This window comes from Trachurus japonicus, chromosome 14, assembly GCF_045865225.1.
Source record: "Trachurus japonicus isolate A0001 chromosome 14, Traja_1.0".
Lineage (NCBI taxonomy): Eukaryota > Metazoa > Chordata > Actinopteri > Carangiformes > Carangidae > Trachurus > Trachurus japonicus.
The window spans coordinates 27,521,517-27,543,857 of record NC_140920.1 but is presented as its reverse complement, the minus strand read 5'-3'; the positions used below and the strand labels follow the sequence as shown (position 1 = coordinate 27,543,857).

General features: G+C 40.2%; 1 protein-coding gene across 2 annotated transcripts in view; it reads left to right on the top strand.

The window, feature by feature from the left end:
* opcml (opioid binding protein/cell adhesion molecule-like) overlaps positions 1–22,341 on the top strand; it is a 336,839-nt gene that overhangs the window by 309,385 nt on the left and 5,113 nt on the right. For both annotated transcript variants that reach the window (XM_085798699.1, XM_085798698.1), the window contains one exon: positions 21,790–21,927. In XM_085798699.1, the coding sequence (XP_085654825.1) occupies positions 21,790–21,927 (138 nt within the window). The remainder of the gene's footprint in view (positions 1–21,789; positions 21,928–22,341) is intronic.

Genomic DNA, 22,341 nt, shown 5'->3' with positions numbered 1-22,341 from the left:
ATTTCCTGCGAGGTAAACAAGTGAATCCACAATGAAAACAGAGTGAAAGGGACTAGAAAGTCGACTAATCTGGAGTCAGTGGATGTGTTATAAAGAGGGGCGGGGGCATGTCAGAATTTAAGACTACCCTTGACAACTCGCATTAAACACTTCACACTTGATGTGCATCCCACACAGAAACTGCTTTGGTAGACTATTTGGTAAATAATTAGCAAACAGAGATGCTCAAACAACAAATGCTCCTAGTTTGACAAATTTTGCAAAGCTTAGCATCTATTTGCTCAGAACACATGGAGAGATGTGCATGTAGGCCTAGATTTGTGTGTTTGGTTTGTTGTACACAGTGGTAACATCCTGCTATTCATTTTTGTATGCTTCTGACGTGGAGATAATTATAAGATCACACACTGTGTAGTTAACGTTGTTAGCTGAATGGCTATGAATTCATGCCATTTGCTGTGAGCCAATGCTCTGTTGCTAGCGCTAACCAGCAAGTTAAGTAGCCCAATGGTGTTGTTTCTTTTTTTTCCTTAGGCAGCTGATAGTGAGTCGCAGTGTTAATTTCTGTCCCTCACATTTGTGCAGACAAACACATACACACAGTGATGAGAGAGGGATATATGAGACTGCCATGAATGTGCTGTGGGATTATACAAAATCCGTACTAACATTTTCCCTGCACACAGCCATATCCCCCGCTTAGATAGGCTGTTGGGGATCTGGTGGCTGTTGGCTTAGAAGTGTTACTGATGGCACGCGTAATGAATGTTGCCCCCTGGTTGTTTAGAAAATCAATTACAAAACTGCTCTTTTTATGTTGCATTTTATGTGTAGTGCTCCTGGTGCTAGGTTGCTAATGCTCCAGTGCTTTCAAATAACAAGGTGCAAGACGCTTTCTGCAGGGAAATTGGAAGTCTGTTGTTTGTATAGCTCTTATACACTCACACACACAGCAACAGCTAGCAATTCAGTACCATCACTTTCCATTGATTGACTGTCTCAACAGCATTACATATAGGAACTGAATATATTTTAGTAGTATTATACAAGTTGTGATTTCAAGGCAAAACCACTCTGCTCCTCCTGTTCTTCAATTCCAATGCAGGAATACGGAGCTTGTTTCAGCAGCTACCACTTGTAGTATTAAATAGTAATATGTCTAAAGCATTCATTTTACCTTCATATACTTACCTCTATATACTCGAAAAACAAAAGCAGAGAATCGAACACTCAACGCTGTGCATACACTACTCACAAAAAGTTAGGGATGTTTGGCTTTTGGATTACATTTCAGAATGCACCTAAAATGCACTATATAACCTTTACAGGTGAACTTAATTTAACCTTCTCTAAACGTTTGAATGCACAGGTCCAATTGTTCAATGTTTCAGTACTTATTGAATAACATGCTGTTCTCTAACAAGCTGATAAACCACAAAAATTGCAAGCACCGTCTGATTTAGTGGTTGAATTGTCATTGAACCACTAAATGTTCTGGTTCAATGACAGTTTGTATACAATCCTCTTCTCTCTCCCTCTCCTCTCCACCATGTTCAAATTTTGACATAATGAGACCAAGACAACACTTTGATCAAGTTATTGAGACATTGAGATTTTTGTTGTGCCATGGCCACCACTGCTTTTGTTTGAGATAAAGAAATTACCATTGCATCATTAGTGTGACTGCTGAAGCAGTCACACTATTGTTCTTCTGTTTGGCCATTTTCTTCCGCCTTTTTACGGTCTTCTTCTAGTCCTTCATACTTTGTGCTATTTCAACAATTCATATATCAAAACGTGCAGCTTTTTTTGAACTTTATCGGCATTACTTTTCTCTTTTTAACTATTTATACTTTTTCAAATATTTAACTTTTTCACAAAAAATCTCACATTCATCAAAGTCTCAACCTCTCCTCTTCACAACTCCACCGTAGTGTAGGGGTTAGGGTAGATGCTTGCCAACCTTAAGGTCACTGGTTTGAATCCAAGGGAAGAACTCTTGTTATGTTATGTTGAATTCTGCTCTCCTCCCCCGCCTTCAATTGGTTACAGGTGTTTGTTATCTCCTTGATTACTCATACCAGTTTGCAGCACATCATCACATTACAATGAATGACAACAGTCTTGAAAGCAGTGTGCTCTCTGTAGCCGAGTGGCAGAGTAAAGGTTTAGTGATCATATGGTCATGGGTTCGATTCCTGCCTCAGTCTTTTCACTTCATTGCTTGACTTTTGATTCCAATTATTCAGCTGTCATTGGACAGTCTTTGATTCCTCATAGTATAAAGCTCATTGTAACTCAGGTTCTCTGTGGCCATATGGTTAGTGTGTTAGGTGTTGTGCTATTTCAACAATTCATATATCAAAACGTGCAGCTTTTTTTGAACTTTATCGGCATTACTTTTCTCTTTTTAACTATTTATACTTTTTAAAATATTTAACTTTTTCTGCAAATTAAACTCTAGACAAATTATTTTCTCCAGTTTTGTAGCCACACTTGTCTTCTGGCTAAAATTCTGGTCAAAAATGCAAAGAGACTTAGATAATAATTTTAAATATTTTTTAAATGCAGCCAGGGAGCTCTCTGCTCTCATTCAGCCCAATGCTGAGAATTCTCCACAACTCTGTCTGAAACATGCTTATGTCTGTGCTCTCTGTGGTGAAGTGGCAGAGTAAAGGTTTATTGATCATGAGGTCATGGGTTCGATTCCTTACCTTTTTTTTTTAAGCAGAAGCCAGTGATCCTCTTATCAAAGGTTTTCTTTACCCCTCACATACTGTCTCTGTCTGTAGCCTAGTGGTTAGCTTGCTGGTCTGGAGACCTGAAGGTTGCTGGTTCAAATCTTGCCTCAACAACAATTATAGTGAATTATTTTCCCAGTTGTCCTCTGTTGACTTCTGATAACTTGCTTCATGTTGAAACTGCTGCTCTCAGCCTGAAATTCACAGAAATTTTCATTCTAAGTCATTCAAGCTTGACTCTCAAGCTTTCTTGATGTTGACAGTGTGCAGATCATTAACAGACAACAGTCTCTGCAACTGTGTGTGCACTGTGGCCTAGAGGCAGAGTGGAAGTCTAATGACCATGAGGTTGTGGGTTCGATTCTGACCTTGGTCAAACATTTGTATGGTGATCACTGCTTGCACTATTTGCTAATTCTGCAACAGCGTTCAGTTGCTATCAGCAGTCACACCATTTCCATTCTTGGAAATGCTTTTTCTAGTTCTACTTAAAATGCCTGCTTTCATGATAGAATATCACTGTAGCATGAACTTTTTTGAGGGATATCCTTGTCAAATATCCCTAACTTTTTGTGAGTAGTGTATATCAATTTATTTCGGCAAGCGTTCGGTCTGTGACCTTCTTCAGGCATACAAGACAAGTGAATGTGGCTGTACAAAAGGCTTCAGGCAGTCACATCACTTGATTACAAGCTGGACACCTGTATGAACATACGGCTGAAAGGACATCATGGGGATTGTAGTCCAACTAAGAAACTTGTAGTCCTACATCGTACAGCCCTAGAAACAGGGTCTACTGAAACCAAGAAACATACATCATTACATCAGTACATTAACACATCAAAGTAACTTACAGTATGTACACATAAGATACAATTTGAAATATACACCAAAACATACTGATACTGGTGGTTTTAATGTTGTATTTTATTCTGGTTTGTGCATTTGTGCTCTATAGCCTCTGTGTGATGAAGATCTTTGGTTCTTTAGCTGCACATAAGAGCATTAGTATCCCTCCTGCTCTCCCATTATTTCCACTATAACTTGTTTCTTATCAAATGTCAGCAGTGTCTTAATTAGTCTGCTTACACAGACTCACAATTGTCTGAGGGAGGCCTATTCTGTGAGTCTCACCCAGGGATGATGTCATATTGCAATTAGAGGTGCTGCCAACAATGATGGTCAATGCTTTATTGTAAAATCATTTGCACCAGGGAATGTAATAATTGCTCCGATGATACTGTGTATCATGTCTGCATTAATTAACAATAAACTGCAGGGATGTGGGAGGTAGAGGAAACAGGCTAAACAATTTAATGCCAGAAGAAGAAAAAAACACAGAGAGAGAGAACAAGGAGGAGAAATCACTGTTAATGAAACTCAACGCTTTCATTTAAAGTTTCCATTAATAGTAAATTTAAGCGGGAGCAGATTATAAAACCCAGGATTCTTACTGAAATATGATCAAACGAACAAAAAAGAGGGAAAATCTGAAATAAAGTCAAACACAAGTCTGCAAAGAAAGCAGTTATTCTCTTTGTTGTTGAGGTTAAAGATCCTAACTTCTCCTTTTTCATTATTATTATTTTATTTTATTCATCAACACTTTCATAATTTGGCAGAAAACACAATTGATTAGCAAGAACACGGGGTGATGAACATAGAAGATCTAAGCTTTATGGTGTCCTAAAGAATATGAGTCATCATTCATGCTATTTTTAAATATGGGGTTTGTTATTTTCTTAATTTGATATGGATACTTATCTGTGGCTTTTGTTGCAGCAGATTTAAGAGACTCAGTGAAGCAGCTTATTACATCCCATAGTTGTATTTTACTGGCCATTTTATTGTGACCTCTGGTAACTGTGAGAACGAGGATGTCTGATGATATAAAACAAGTAGAAAACACAAAACACAGGACTTTGACTCAGGAGGCAGGAAGCGTGCCCTCTCAACAAGAAGGTCTCCTAAAGCTAAAATGAAAACTGTGACCATTTCATAAGCTTAATTCTGTGTTTATTATAGGAACCATGGCAACAGATGTCTGTGACAGCTCCCGCTCGTACACTCCCATGGGCTGTATCCAAGCTTTAGACAGGGTGTCATCTGAACTGAGAAGATGTAACACGGCCCATGTTCACACTGTTTCTTCCCTATTAAGCCTGAGCCTTTACTGTCCTCTCACCTGCATGGGTACAATACACTGTTGGTCTAAACAAGCAGCATTGTACCATAAATATAACTGCATATTATATTCTATTCTATTCTACTTAGAACAATTCTATCCATATCTATACACATGTTACTGTTCATCTTCAGCCATGACTGAGTGGATGCACTAAAGGAATCCAGGGAGATATAGAGCAAAAAGGGAACGGAAAAGCTCCCTCGGTGGGGAACAGCAGTGTCCTGTTTACTTTGCAGAGCTCACACTGCAATAAGAGGACAAAGTGGATGGAGACACAGGAGGGGAAGAAACTGAAACAAACCGAGAAGCTGTGTGACAGTGCACCCTGCGGTCCGGAGCCATGGATTTTTTAGCTGCACATTTACCACCAATTCACCGAGTGTAGTGACGGCCAGGTGAGGCCACAGCAGCTCCTTCTGAGACTGAGACAAAACACCAGCTGGGGTCAGCGTTATACAGAGCAATCTAAATACATATAGAGACAGGTGTCCAGGTGTCAACTGGCGCTGTGGCAGCAGTCTTTACAGACATACTCAGCAGCTGCTTTCATAGTGTCCTGCCAGATTTACTGGAGTGCTTTAAATCAGATGATTCAGATCTTCCATTATGGTGAACTAATATTTGATTTTCACCAATTGATTTCTTTTCCCTCAGAGCACGCTTAATCAGTAATGAATGACCTTATTTTTAATAGCTCAAATCAGATTTTATTTTGAACGGTTAGTATTTACCCATCAGAGCAGTATGTGTTACTCCGTCCTCTAAAAAAGTCTAAAAAAGTTAAATTGAAGAAAATTAAATGGCTTAAACTTGCAATTAAACAGGCGCTTTTAATGATTCACTCTTATTTTTTTCCATTTTGCCACTAATTGAAGTCAGTATTATAAGTAATTGATATTAGTGCGCCTCTGCGTGTAGTTTATCTTATTGTCAATCCATATAAAAAGTAATGAATTTAATTAAAAGTAAACGGGAGAAAAAAAAACAGAATGTAAGATTTAATGTAGTTTATATCTATGGATATCTGTGTATCACATAACTTTTTGTTTCCGAAGTCAGGTGAAACAGAGTCGGTCTCATACCACACAGACAGATGGTGATAAAGTGAAGCCATGGTGGTTAATATTTAGGGTGCATGTTAAACGACCACTCGAGCTTTAAGGGGCATATGGCACGAGTCATACAGAAATTAAAAGGCTGGCGGGAACAGAAGGCCGATATCCTCCTCACCTTTTAAGCTGACAAAACAGCCTTTACATAATATATTACGATGCACATTGCACTGGTGGAGAGGTGACAACATTGCTAACTATTAGTTTGCCCAGTGGGAGCTCCTCAAGCTGGTAGAGTGTAGTTAATGCCTGCAGTTACACATTTCAATCCAGTAATTATGATGGGCATCAAAGCGTTTAAAAAAAAAAAAAAGAATATGCTCAGGTTTTGCTTTTGTGTTAAAAAAGAAACACTCATATTATTCCCCCGCCTGCTGAAAGTGACATATGCAGCCTGATATGAATATTCTGATGCCAGCTGCTGCTCAGTATGAAAACAGGATAACTCTGTAATGTAATATTATGAAGAGTTCAGGGTAAGACAAGAACAAAGTGAGCTGGATATTCAATCTGGGGCTTAGACAGCAGGACACTGAATCGCACCACAAAATAAACCTCAGGCTGATGTGTAACAACCTCAGCGATATCGAGCAAGATGGCAGTGTTTGTTAAAGCTTCTGAAAGGAATCAAGTCTGTTGCTGTGGTTATTCTGACATCTCTTACAATAACATAGCCTTCTACAGTATATGAAGAATTATTTAACCCTGGTGCTACTTCGAGAGGCCATAATGTTTACCTTTTATTTACTGCATTACAGCATCAATACACAGGTTTAATTCACCCTGACATCTTCAGTAAAAGTGGTACACACTTTACGTTAATAGATTCCACCTTGTTTTACAAATTCCACCCTTTTCTTCAATATAAATATGTCCATGGAGACTGATGTTGAATTCATTAGAAACAATGAAGAAGCAGCGTGCATAGTTCTACATGCATTTGCTTCAAATTTTCATCTGTGAATCACTTTGCTCTGCAACAAACAAGTGTTTTGATTTCTTCATGGCACCAGGTCAGTTCGTGCTCAGTCCCTCCTTTGAAGATGCCTTAAACTAAACTCTCTGAATATGTGCATAATATCTACAGCTCCACCACCTATAAGAGATACACTCGCCTATGAAAAAATAAGCAGCATATTAAAAAGGCAGGATGAAGCCTCAGTGAAAGATGGCACACATGTGTATCAGATGCACTGGTGCACTGCACTGTAAATTGAACCAGTTTTTAGAATCCACCAAGAAGCATTAAACCAGTGCAACAAAGCAATTTCCATACTGAAGCAACAACTAGCATTTTCCTGTTGTGAACTCTACTTGTACTTGTACTGATCAGTATGTCATTTGTTTTTACAGTGCTCATGTTAAATACAATGTTATCTTCCTTTTCCAATTTCTTCCACTTGACCAACTCCCACCTGCCCTTTTTTATCACCCGTGGATGTAATATGAGTGTACGATGTCCAGCACTGACACTGACTTGACAGCTGTTATTATATTACAGTCCCTCTTATCTGAGTTGGTTCTTTGGTTTCTAAGACAACTGGAGAGCTTTTGTAACCATTATTTATCATAATTACACTTCCAGTTTTCCATTCCCCTGCAAAAAAATATATTGTTTTGTTTCCAAATGGCAGGCTCATGGATGTAAGGACCCATTGGCACAAATTAGAGCGACACAAAAGAGACAAACCCCCACTGACAGCCAATCTTTTTATGAACATACATATAAGTGCACAGTGGTGGTTCTCATGTTTTGTTTAGTTTTTTGTCGTTGTTTTTTCTTGCAGTGACCACAGAGTAGCATTTTTTCCTCATATTTCTTATAAAGATGTTATGTTAAGGGAGTACAGATTTTAAACCTATCCTAACTCCTAAACCTATGCTATTACAGTACTGTTTTTTATGATTACCCTGGCAATGAGGGTGAGAACATTATTCTCAGTGCAGTCGTCATGTTTACTCTTGTAACCACGGTCCAGTACACCAGCTGTCGTAGATATGCTATATCAGGAGACACTATGAGTCCCTTTAGAGGGTTGTTGGTTCAGTGGGTTTAGAGAGAAGCAGGCTTCTCCTATATACAATAGATGCTCATATGCACATACAGTATATCAAGTGGAGAAGACAATGTTTTTCACACATGACTAATACAGGACAATACCAATCGTCACCATAATTAGGCTACTATATTCATGAGCATGTATTGGTTAGGTTTAGGAAAGATCACTCCCTAAACAATAGCTAGTCTTTATTGTTATGGTAACAGTATTAACAATGTCATCATCTTTGTTGATCACTGATTGTTAAAAGAAAAGAAAAAAATGTCTGGTTTCTCGTCAGGATCAATGATTTGTTATATAAAAAAAATAATAATAAAACTTCCTCAGCATGAGATGATCTTTGTTGTTGCAAAAATTACAATAAAAACAATGTGGTTCATTGTTGAACTCACAAATAATAAGCTTGATAAACTGATGGTTTCACATGGGCATCAAACATAATGTTGATCCATCTGTCCACTACAGCCTCCTCCTTCTACTAGCCTGTTGCTGTGTCTCGGTTCAGAGGCGTGTTCTCCACAGACCAGAGCAGGTCTTTGGTGAATGAGAAAGTCCAGCCTAACCCAAAGTGTGGCTCCTGTTACCTATAGCAACCTGACCAGCTGCTGCTCATTCAGCTGATTACCTACTCATTTGGAGTTCACAGCTGACGCATTTTCTCCAACGCTGTTAATCTCTGCGCAATAATCCGAGCAGATCGAAATGCATTGTGGGACTTGTTAGGCAGCAAAAGATCCAAAAGTTAGATCCTTCAAAATGTGGAGATGGAGGCTGCATCTGTCGACTACCTCGATGCTGCTTATGTCACTGCACTTTTCCTTTTGTTCTGGTCATACGGATGTAACCTAGCAACAAAATATAACTACTGTATGGGTCATAATTACCTGTTACAAACCACCTATTGGCACATGTCTCATAAGTGCATTTATACTTCCACTGTAGAATACTTGAAGTTTACTTAGCGTGCCAACCTGAAACACACACACATCAACATTCAGTATCTTGCTAGTAAAAATATGACTATATATTTTTTGTAATATTCTGTTAATAGCTAAGTTTTGGGAAATGCTTTGGAATAATAACCACATAAATTATCACTGGCTTCTTGTTGTACTTTGGATAGTTAGACAGTATCATGAAATTAAAATGTTTTTAAAAGTTACCTTGTCAGCAGGGGGGAGAAATATACAGTATTCCCATGGTAATAATCAGGCCAATGGCAGCTAAGGACAAACAACAAAACATGGTTCATCCCTGATTTGGTTGGTAACAATGTTGTGGAGTAAACAATGAGAGGGAAGACCACAGTAACAGTGAGGACATTTTCATTTCCTTTGCTCTCCTGCAACCTGGCTTTGATGTGGAATTGCAGGATTAATAGAGTGCAGTTTGTCAAACTAGGTTCTGTTTTTTTTTTTTTAAGATGTTGCTTTTCCACTTTCCAGTGAAGGAGCCAGTTGGAACAGTGTGGAAACACCCACAACACTGATTTTTTGAATCCTCCCATTTAGCAGAGGTCTCAACCGGTGCTCCTTCCAGAATTTACACAGTGTCTGAAGTGTGTAAGCGTTTAAATCCTGATAAAGCACAACCAGCGGCAAGAAGAAAAAGTAGTTTTTTTTTTGTTGTTTTTTTTTTTACTTTAGTGAGTTTGATTTAGAGTCTGATTTATACAGGAATGCAGCCTTGCAGGAACAACTCACCTGCACCCACTGCATGAAACAATTAAACAGCAGAAAAGTGTGACTACAGCAGTAATGCGCCGGGCCCCATGGGGCTGGTGCTATCACAGGAGCTCTGCGGCTGTGGTAATTGTCTGAGCCTCGTGGGACATGGGCGGGGATGTAGTGCTTAGTCCCGTAGTCCATGCACTATATTAGTCACATTGCAGCGGCACATGAAAATGAGGGGGATGAGGTGAGAGCCATCAATAACGAGAACAAACACAACTTTCTGCTCATGCATAGGCATCAGAAAACATCCACGCTGGTTAATGCCATCTTACCTTTTAACTAAGGGTCCACCTCCTGGACTGATGACATCCAGCGTCTCAGTTCCAGTCTTCTGATCAATGATGCCAATTATGTGACTCTGTCAGCAGACAAGAAAGTGGTGTTTATCTCTTTGGAGGTACAGATATTCCTTTAAGTTATTTTTGAGTTGTTTTTAGTCTATTTTGGAATACTCTGTCTTGCTGACCAAAGGTCCTCAGCACCTGAAACATTTTTGTTTTTTTTCTTTTTTTTTCTCTTTGTGAGCGCAGTAAAGCTCTGAAAAGCCTTTTCTCCTGACAGTGTCACACCAGCAAGTGTGATTAACGTTCTTGTGCTTATCTCTACATTTGTTGTGAGAATAGCTGTACATACTGACAGTCTGGGGAAAGAAAAAAAAAGTGTGTAACCAGTGCTGTAATCTGGGGAAAGTGCTTACTGTACAGGTGCGGCAGGAAAGGGCTGTGAGATGATTGCCTATTCCCAGCCAGCTCCTTTGAGACCAAACAGATCCAGCAAATATGGCCACCCTGGCCTCCATATTGTAGCAGTATTATCACTCCTAGGGACTCCCAGGTGGTCCAGGAAGGTCATCAAAAGAGATAAAGACGATAGCAGGTGCAGCTAAACTTTAGTGTGCCCTTCAACAACCAGACTGATGCCTCAGGCAGAGGTATTGGTGGGACGTGACAGCAAGGTGAGAGGAAAGAGAAACAGGCCAGTGGCTGGTGTCAGCAGGAAACCAGTCCTGGGGGAGATGCCGTGTGCTCAGCAGGGGGGCAGCTGGAGTGTCTGGCCATCAAATGGACCATGGACCGTTTCAAGTACCTTCTGCTGGATACAGGATTCAGCTTAGAGAATGACCACAGGGCTCTGCAATGCTTAGAAACCATGAAACCCTACAATTACCTGCTGGCTGCTGTCAGCGCATACACACTGCTTCACATTAAGTGCCCTCGAGTGTCTTTTAGAGGCAGGCCACTTCCTGTCCCACATGCCCACCGCACCACCGCCGCATACAAATGCAAACAGGTTCTGGTAGTGTGTTTATGTAATGCAGTTTGTTGGACTTCATGAAATAATGCAGTTGAATAAAGGCTACAACATTAAAGGAGACATAGTCTGCCTCCTTTCCACAAATTGAAATAGTTCCCATGTCTGTGACATGCTTTGGTCAAAATCCCCCAAGTATCAAACATCACAGCTCTTTTCATCCTCTCAGAACAGCTCTGTTCAGAACGGCTGGTTTCAGTGCCTGTCCCTTTAAATGCAAATGAACCACTGCTTGCCCCGCCCCACCCTTTCTACTGGTCTCAGGTAGGGGTGGGGTTATGCAAATTTGAATCCTAGTTACATCACTGGAAGACAACTGAGGGAACAGCTCGTAAAACCACATGGATTTCAATCTAGGGAGCCTGAACATTACAGATTTTTTAGTCAATCCTCACATTTTGGGGGCTGGAAGGCAAGACAAACACCCAAATATATGTTAAAGAGCCTTCAAAAAGTGATATTTCCATAATGTGTCCCCTTTAAAGTGGATGGATTTACATTGCTAAAGAAACAGCTGTGTGGTAAATAGTTGATCATGCAACAGAGGAGATAATGAGACTCAAGAACAACAATATCTCTCAGAGAGTTCTCTTCCAAAATCAAGAGTTTGACTTTTTTTTTAAAGAGCAGAAAATGGCAGCGGGAATGGGACCAAAGAGAAAAAGTTTTGCAGATGAGCGGAACATCATTTGAAGGGTGAAGAAAAAAAAACTCCTTTATGGCTGCGCTGAGTCAAGAACGTTCTCGAGGTTGTAGGCGGACATGTTTCCCTGTCCATGATCAAGAGACGACTTCATGAGCAAAACCTCAGAGGATTAACCACAAGATGCAGACCCCCCGGTGAGCTTAAAAAACAGAAAGAGCAGGCTGCAGTTCACAAACACACACACACACACACACACATAGAGACCAGTCGAGTTCTGCGACAAGGTGATGAAACAAAAACCAACCTCGAGCAGAGTTAGGGACCAGTGTTGCGATGGAATCTCACCAACAGCAGCAGCGACTGTCATCGTGTTAACGTTCCTCGCTAACGCGGCCTTTGTTTTTACCTCGGCTATATAGCACAGCAGGGGATTTTATTGTACTTAAATCCTTGTGGGCATGAATTCGATGTGTTTGAAGTTGTATTATCCGTAAGGTTCCGCCTTCATTGTCACACAGAATAACAAAGAGCAGCCTTAGAAGTAAATTGGATAAGTTTATTATTCAAAATCATCATAACATATTGTGGCCTCCGTGTTGTGATACATTTTGTATCATCAGATTGTAGGTAATAGTCAGAAAGCTTAGGGCTTTTGAATGGGGAAAGCTGACAACTGCTTAGGTCCCCAAATAGCTGACAAATTGATGTATAGAATACATATTCAACCATATTTGTATAGCACCAAATTGTACTAAACATTATCTCAAGGCACTTCCAAGACCTTATATTATTACAGAGAGAAACAGCTCCAACAGCTCCCACAAAGAACCACACAGGGGAGAGAAAAAAACCCTCCAATGTGCTTAAAGAGGCTTTTTGTGTTGACACCAAAGATATTAAGCCATTTATTTAGGTTTTTATTTCTGTTTTATCTGTAGTTTGAAAATTACAAGGTTTTGCACTTTCTTTAAAGGTTGAAAACTCTACTGAGTAAAAAAAGAAAAGACTGTTTTTTGCCATGATGACACACACATAGAGCAATATGAGAGCAATATCAGTCCCACTGTCACAGCTGTTAAAAAAGAGGAACGTGCACTGTCCAAAATGAACAGATCATGACTCAAAGCCACCACATTACCACAGTTACAGCTTGGACATGTGTTGCTGCCCACAGAACTGACACGCTGGCATGTATTGATTCATCGATGTGGCTGCAAATGGAAGCAGCAGAGTGGATCTAGAGATATACAGGCCAAGTGCATCCAGACTGGATGACATTTGATCATTCAGCAGGACAATGATCCACAGCACTCAGACAAAAGAGGTAGAATACCTCTGACTGGCAGAGTCGCCCTGGTAGGAGACTGATGTTGATATCATGATACATTTGTTTGACTTTGCTATATTGGTTTAAATTCACTCAATTCAAGCTGAGACTTGGTTATATCATGTTATATCCATTATTTGATCTCACACTGAATGTGCTGGAGCTAAGAGGCTAAACAACAAAAGATGTGGCAAGGCAAGGCAAGGCAATATTATTTGTATGGCCCATTTTTTCAAACAGTTTGTCTCAAAGGGCTTTACATGGCATCATAACAACATCCTCAGCCCTTAGATCCTCACATCCATTGAGGAAAAACTCCAGGAAAACCCTTTTTTAACAGGGAAACATTGGAAAAACTTCAGGGTGAGCAGCAGAGGAGGGATCACTCACCCAGGATGGGCAGACGTGCAATAGATGTTGTATACAGACAAGAAAGCAGTTCGTAACAGAATATGGAAAACAGAGAAATAATAACAAGAGCTAATGAAGGCAGCTTCTGGTGGGAAGAAAGGAAGGGAGAGCAGGCCAGCTTAATATGGGAATACTGGATGGCAGACTGGTTCATTGGAAGGGAAGGCAGGCCGGTTTAACAGAAAAGGGGGTAAGAGGTTGATGCAGGCGGCGGTTGGTGCAGCGAGATGGAGCTCCGGTGGACCTGTGGAAACACAGACATACAGTAGTGCGAGACACCAAGGCCAAACTACAAAGTGTAACAGATAATGATAATGACAAATGTGAGAGAGGAGAGGAGAGGAGATGAGAGGAGAGGAGAGGGCTCCATGTAACCAGATGTGTCCCCCAGCAGTCTAAGCCTGTAGCAGTGAAGCTATAAAATGGTTCAGAGCTACACTGAACGTTCTGTCATAGAGGAAGGTTGTAAGCCTAGACTTAAAGGTAGATAGAGTGTCTGCCTCTCTGACCCATGGAGAGAGCTGGTTCCAAAGAAAAGGAGGTGAAAGATGAAGTCTGCACACCAGAAGTAGCTCCTGCAAGTTTTATTAAGTGTTACGTGTGCAGCCTTCATCTTTCATCTAATCATCATTCATCATCACTTTTTTTGGGATGTGCGTGCTATTTGTACCCATTCTAAAATAAAGGTGCCCAAGATACTGGGAGTCACTAACAGACCTGCATTCTGGGAGCAAAGTGCTCTGGTAGGACAGTAAGGAAGGATGAGGTCTTTCAGTTAGGATGCAGCTTTATCATTAAGATCCTAGGTCAGCAGAATGATCTTGAAGTCTATTCTAAATCCATACTGGATCCACTGTCCAGGCACTTCAGTTCTGGACTCTTGAGACCAAAGCAGGACCATACAGTGTTGTGTGTTTTCTCTCTGAACCGTTACATATCTTGAACAGCAGCAGACTTTCTGCTTGCTGTGTCGTAAATGCACCAGTGGGCACATTTTTACTGCATTACAAACCTGTGTAATGGAAAGCACTGAATAATAAAGCAATTAAAAAACTACCCAGTATACTGTGTGAGGTACAGTAAGTGGTGCTGAACTTGAAGCTGGATCTGCAGTTAACAACAGGATGTAGCTAATTTAAGCTGTTTAAACTTGGGTTCAGCCAATGGTTCAGTTTTTAATTATGGAAATGTATGGGACATGTGACCAGACCAGTCCTTTGTGCTCGCAGAGCTTCCTCTCAAAGGCGTCTTCCATGGGTGGCCTCAGGCATAAAGATAATGTCCAGTTGGGTGCTGGCAACAAAAATGTTGGGGATCTTCTGCGGCTGTCTTGGATCTGAAAACAGCTGAAGATGACGGGATGCATGCAGATGTTTATGCATTCCTTTGTTTGCTGGTCTCCATCTCTAACAAAGGCGATGGCCTGGTTGGAGGGTTTAGGACAACTTTGTCAACGGCCTGTGCCAAATTCTAACAAACTGTTTTTGTTTTCTACTTGTTCCAGAGAAACATGTGCATCTGCAGAATTGCACTCCTGTGTGCAGAACACACAGGGCCACATTTACTAAAGCCTTTGCAGCTGTTGCTCAGATGTTAGATGTGTGTGTGACAAATCCTATCCCAAATGTAAGCATTGCATTTTTTCCCCAGCCTCTTAGCATTTCCTAATTAGCACTAAACACAATGAATGGGAATTAGTCTATTGCTATATAAAGAGTCAGGGATCCACTGAAGTCAGTAGGAATGAGATATCTCTGGAACATCAATGTCTGTTGTCCCTTCAATAATTTAATTCATCCAAAACCAACAGTGTGAACCTCATGGTGGCGTTTTAGTGAAGTGTCAGAGGGCGACCAGAGAGGACAGGGTTTGACATCAATGAACACCTGCTCAAATTTCATTGCAATTCATCCAAAAATTGTTGAGACAATGCATTTGAACCAAAGAGGGACTGGCAGTCCTCAATATAACTAAAACCCATTCAAAGTCAAAACAAAACAATATTTATGAATGAGTCTGTTATGATTCTTCAGCAGACAGGCTGTTTGTGGGTTATATTGGGTAAACTCACTTATCCTCCTCTCTTTTAGTAAGACATTCAGACATCCTCTTCTCCTGCAATGTTTGTTTGTTTGTTTTTGTGCAGATAATCAAAAGCAAGGATTTTTGTCTGTTTGTTTTTAAAGGGGAGTATTATGCCCCCTTTTCCACAAATTAAAATAGTTCCCAGGTGTCTTAAAGACATATCTGTGACATGCTTTGGTCAAAATACCCCAAGGATCAAACATCACAGCTCTTTTCATTTGCTCAACAGCCCTGTTCAGAACGGCTGGTTTCAGTGCCTGTCCCTTTAAATGCAAATCAGCCACTGCTCGCCCCGCCCCAACCCTTCTACTGGTACCAGGTAGGGGTGGGGTTATACAAATTTGAAAGCTAGTTAGATCACTGGAAGACATCTGAGGCTCGTACTGTAAAACCATGTGGATTTCAACCTAGGGAGCCTGAACGTTACAGATTATTTTGTCAGTTCTCACATTTTGGGGCCGGAAGGCAACACAAACACCCAAATATATGTTAAAGAGCCTTCAAAAATGATATTTCCATAACATTTAATGCAGCATTAAGAGCACAACTGAGTCTAATTTGGTTAAATACTTTTTTTTTTCCTTTTACGTGCTGAAATGTGTTCAAAGAAAATTATCACAATGTCGTAATGTATGTTCTGTTTGATGTTCCTTGACAAAACCCCTTGTTTATTTATGCTACAACATTTTCTTGCCAAAAGTCATGAACAGAATCGTGAACATCAATCTATCCAATTATCTGCATCCATTTATCCCATTTATCCGGTTTGCGTTTTAATTCAGATCGATTCAAATCAAAGGCCTTCCCGCTGTGACACACCAGTAATCTCTTTGTAGTGAGACACTGAACCATGTGGGATTATTTTTATTAAACTATTTATTATTAGCTATTTTTGTTGTATTTTATACTTGTCTTGGTCAGAGCCTGCTGACACTGTCGACGATTTTTGAGCACTGCTCACACAGAGATCACAGATTTGTGAAATTATTTTTACAGTGTGTCCACAAAATGTTGCAGCTTGAAAATTTCTACTTCAGTGATACCAATTTGGTGAACCAGGTTCCTGCTTGCAAAATTCTGCACAATTATAGTTCTAGTTGGATGAATTCACATTTGGACTGTCATTACAGCATACAGTACCTTAGAGGCCAAACACTGCACTTGAAGCTTTATTTTTAGCAAAGCATTCCAATCACTAGTCTTACAGGCGTTTTCTCTGACCTGTGTGAGATCACATAGGTTTTTAACACACTGAGTCCCTTCATTTTAAAGGGATAGTTCAACATTTTGGCAAATTGGCCCATTGTCATAATCTCTATAGTCATAGCAGTTGGTTTGTTACCTTTATTTGTCAGTGTAAGCTATTTTTAGAATGGCCAAGCCGAGCGGCGAGCTGCTCAGAGCTACACTATGGAGGCCTATGGGATTTCTTGGTTTCCCTCATCACACTCATCAAATACACAATCCAAAAACTCCAAAACGCTCTGGTGGACAAGTTGTGACCTGCACATTCACCACGCTATGAGATAATAATGGAACGTTAAAGGGACAACGAGGAGTTTTGGAAAAGCGAAGCGTTTTCACACTACATTTATGAGCCTCCGCGCGCACCGTAAAATTCTTTTGACCGGCGCAAGACAGACTCATGTTTTCATTCATCAATAATTAAAGGCAGAGGTTCAAAGAGGTTCACATACCGTCGTAGTTCCGACCATAAACGGCGATTCAGCTACGTTATTCTCATGACTCGTTGCGAAACTGAAAGTAAAGAAACGCTGGTCGGCTCGACCAGCATCTCCGCCACCACTAATAATAACAAAATAACGATAGAGACAGAATGATATATTTATCGAAAATGGGCCCATTAACATGTGTGTGTAGCGGAGATTCATCCACATTAACGTGAGACTTTTTTATAACTGATTAGAAACTCCTCGTTGTCCCTTTAAGAGACAGAATTGTTTTTGAGGTAAATACAGAGACTGCTTGATGAAAAACTGTCCCTGAAGGCAACGTGCATCAGAAATTTTGCATGAATTTACCTCTAAAACGACTCTGTCTTGTGACGTTCCGTTATTATCTCATAGCGTGGTGAATGTGCAGGTCACAACTTGTCCACCAGAGCGTTTTGGAGTTTTTGGATTGTGTATTTGATGAGTTTGATGAGGGGAAACAAGAAATCCCATTAGCCTTCGTAGCGGTTCTAAAAATAGCTTGCACCGACAAATAAAGGTAACAAACCTACTGCTATGAGGGATTATGGCAATGGGCCAATTTGCCAAAATGTTAAATTATCCCTTTAATAAAACTTGTTGCTTCATCTCTTTCACAGCACCGAGTCAGTTCCTACTCCATCTAGTGTTTCCTATTGTAACGCTTGTAATTGTGCCGCAACAATCCTTTCATGAAAGCTACAGCTAAGTGGCATCTAGACGGCAGCGCTCCTTAAGCTAATGGCTAATACTGCTTAGATGCTCTGCTGAGTGCTTTTAGATGCTCATTTGTGCCGGATGCCACCTGGTCCTTTAATGGCTCTCTTATTAGTCATCCAGTCATGCCGTACTGACACTGATGTTGGTCTGATGGTTTGTATGTGTTCGCCCAGAGCAATGTGCAAGGATTATGGCTCCTTTATTTGCATTTATTTGGGTGAGTTAGGTTGACATTTTATGTTAAAATATAAAGTTGATTGTCCGATGATTATGGGATGCTCAGCGTAAACACCACATTTTTTTTTCAGTTCGACTGCATGTTCTGTTGTGGCTGTGGAAGGATAAAGACTCAATGGGAATCAACAATGGAGGATTTCACTGCACTCTATTCACTTCTCTGTTCTGGAATTGTAGCCTGAATGCTGACACTTTATTGTTAACAATACAAGTGCGTACACACACACACACACACACGCATCGGTGGATTAAGTGGGAATCTACAGAAAGTTGATAAAACCCCCACTCACACAGTTTCTGGCTGTCAGTTCACTCTGAATAAGTTTTGAAAGTTTTGGATAGGAAATAAGAGACTATTGTTCCATGACAAAAACAGGTGTTTGTCTCAGGAAAACTGAGATAAACATTTTCAACTTTACTGCTTTGACACCCAAGCTGAAATGTTAGGAATATGACACAGCTGTATCATATTACCGTTTGAAGTATCTGTTGTTTTGGGTGCACGATTTTCCCAAAAACATCACAGAGTCTCAGAAGTTTGAATGAAACAAGCAGTTTCTGGCTCACTTCAGAATAACAGAAGAAAATGTGCTGGATCACTGAAAACGATGAGAAACTGATTATATAACTTTAACTGTGGTTGATATGACAGGTGGGTTTCTAAAGGACTGTATAGTAAAGGAAACAATAAATAAATAAATATGCAATATATAATAATCTGCATTACGTGTATTAACATCCACAACATTAAATCACGCAAACTCTTCCTAGTTAGCCATGATGAAAATGTCCAATTACCTGTGCTAGCAGGTCCCCTGGTTATATATGATTATCCCCCAGCCCACAACCTTTAGAGTGATTCACCAGCCAGCTGCACCAGTGGATTTGGAATCATAATGATATTATGCTAATGTTGAGATATTGCCGGATTGACATTTTTACTTATTCTACCGAGTGCTCCTATCAATTTTCCCACCCACGCAGCAATAGCTTAAGGTCTCTCTGTCACCAGAACATGCTTTTAACATTGCTGGTGTCAGGGGTAATTTGTGGTGTTACTCAAGTGGGCTTGTTTCAATGCAATTAGTTTATTTTCTTTGTGTAATGAGTCCATGCCCTCAGCTGTCTGCTTTCTACAGACATTTGGGAACAGCAGATCCCAAATTCATTCACTACAACTGTGGTCTGTTGATTTTAATTGTTTGTTTTTTTCTTTTCTTTTCTTTTTTGTCTTTTTTCAAAGCCTAGTCAATCAATCAACAATAATTTTACACAGCATTATACTCTATCTATCCATCCTTTTTTTTTACCACTTTATCCCCAGTGCCAGTTTTCAGCAACTCCTGTGGCATGCTGAGGTGTTCCCAGGCCAGGGTCTCCTCTGGGGTCTCATACCAATGTGTGTTATCTATATAACCGACATGCACAGGCAATTCAGTACAGTATTTGTAATGTATTTTTAAAGGGAACTTGAATGAAGGGTTAGTATTTTACTCCAATCAATCAGTTTATCAATCTGTCAATAAATCAAGCAACTTCACCGTGGACTTGGAGACTACGCATCTCGGAATTACAAAGCAGGCAGGAGGTGTAACAAAGCACAGGCTGGAGCTTGACCCATTTTAGGTGCACCACACCAGCGTCTTTAGAGACGAGCTGTTAAGTGTAGAGGCTGTTTGCTCTGTGGCAGGAGGAAGGCTTACAGGATAACAAGACTATAGACTTCTGTTACACTGATGAACTGGTGTTTTCCCGTGTCTTTGTGACTCGCTGGTGGAAGAAGAAGAGGAGGAGGAGGAGGGTTTGAGCTTGTTGTGGAGAATCACTGTGTTTCTATGGTGGCCCTGAAGGCTCAACACACATGCAAATACACAAATCTGTATTCAGTCTGACAATATAATGGATGTGTGACCAGCATGCAACAGGCATGGTGTTGGTGGAGGGTGGAGGCTACTGTGAAGGTGTAATCCGGACCAACATGGTGCAGGTTTGAGTCCGACCTGTGGCCCTTTGCCCTCTATCATTCCCTCTCTCTTACTTTCTAATTATGAAGGCAAAGATGATCCACATGCACATGGTTTTTAAGGTAAAACTGTACAGAACACCTAACTGGGCAGCCAGGTTCATCACCAGAATGTTTTTTGCTTTTTCCACCACCCTACAGCTCAGTGTCATTGGTCCATAATATTTTGGTCACTTTGGTGAGACATCCATGTTTTTGAGTAAACACTGAACTCAATGAATGAGTTTACATATGGTGAATGTGAACGTGAGCGTGAATGCAGAACAAGTTGTGCTTTGAGATGCATTGCATGACTTCTCAATAGGTGTGGCGCTGGTGCTCGTGTCGCTGTACAAAGCCTGTAGTACAGATGCATATACCACTGAACTGTAGAGCATTTGAACCAGTATTAGAAACCATCAAGTGACTCTGATGGGGGGAGGGCATGTTTTCATACAAATTGGGTCCAGCGGGTACTTCCATATACACCTTAATTGCAAGTCATTATTCACTTTAAGTATAATATGACACATTGTTTAAGTGGTAAAATATATTCTCAATGTCAACTTTGTTTTTTTTTCCCCTTTAAAAAAACTCTAGTCTGTACAATATTTAATGTGGTTTGGGAGTGGCAACGGCTTGGGGTTGGTGATGGATGGTAGAAGGAACTTCTGTTGAAAAGGAACTGTATTTAGTTTTTGACAGTTAAAAATAACAGAACAAGTGGTTCTTGGAAACTGTTCGTTGAAAATTCTTGAAATGAAGAAAGAATGTGAACTAGTTCACTTAACTTTAACCTAGTTCTTTTTTAGTGTGAATGGACATACATTCGTTACATTTAACTAAAACCACAGAAACAATGCCACTTATATTTTTCTCATCCTCTGTCCTGTAAGTCTTCCTTTGCTATGTTAATTCTATTCACAGTCATCTGTGTGAATGTGATAGGTCACCATTGTCCTAGTCTCTAGCTGTCCAACCAACAATGTATGGAATTAATTCCTGCTCCCTCCCTGTTATCATGTTCACCTGGCCTCAGCAATATTGTGTAAGTGTGCTCGACACTCCCCGGAGTGCAGGGTTCACAAAAAAAGAAAAGAAAATAGAGCCCTGACACATACTTTGGGCACCGTGGTGCTTTCAACTGAATACTAACATGCTCATGGGGATATGTTGAGCATCTTAGTTTAGCATGTTGGCATGCCAGTATGTTCTCATTAGCAGTAAACATCACGTACAGCCGAGGAAGAAGAATGTCCCATTAGTTTTTCAGCTCCTTATTCAAAATGTTGGAGAAAGTAAAACCCTGACAGTGGAACTAGAGTTCAGGTTGGGGGATCATCAGAGTTAACAAACTAAACAAACCTGTAGTCTCCTCTACACACTGTATGAAAGCATTAATCTTGGCTGCTGTAATTCAATATAATATTAGCACCGGTATAATGTATCACAGAAGACTCATTTATTCATGTTTGTTTCCTCTGTTTCTGTTGCTTCTCCACAGGCACCCATAAATTTGTGACGGAGGGGGAATATCTGGAGCTGATAGCCATCACCAAAGAACAGTCCGGATCGTATGAATGTGTTGCTTCTAATGAAATCTCAAGCCCTGATGTCAGGACAGTGAAAGTCACCGTCAACTGTAAGATCGCTATCGCATTAATTCTGACCACACATGGGGCTCTGACTGAAAATGCAACATACAGTAAACACTTTATAATAAGTACACACTATTAAGCATTAGATAATAAACATTGAATTCTTCATTTATAATGCATGGATACTCATTAGTATGTTGTTTATAAATACAGTTAGTGTTTAACCTTTTAACTGTGTTTATAAACTACATACTAATGAGTATTCATGTGTTATAAGTGATGAATTCAGAATTGAATGCCTAATAGTGTGTACTTATTATCAAGTGTTACCCAACATACTGTACTGTGCATTCAAACTAAATGAGTCCTTCTGTTTTTGGTTGTTTAAAATGCTGGAGCAATGTGGACCGGAGGCTAAATGAAGCAACATGAATGTATAGTGGTGTTGTATATAATAA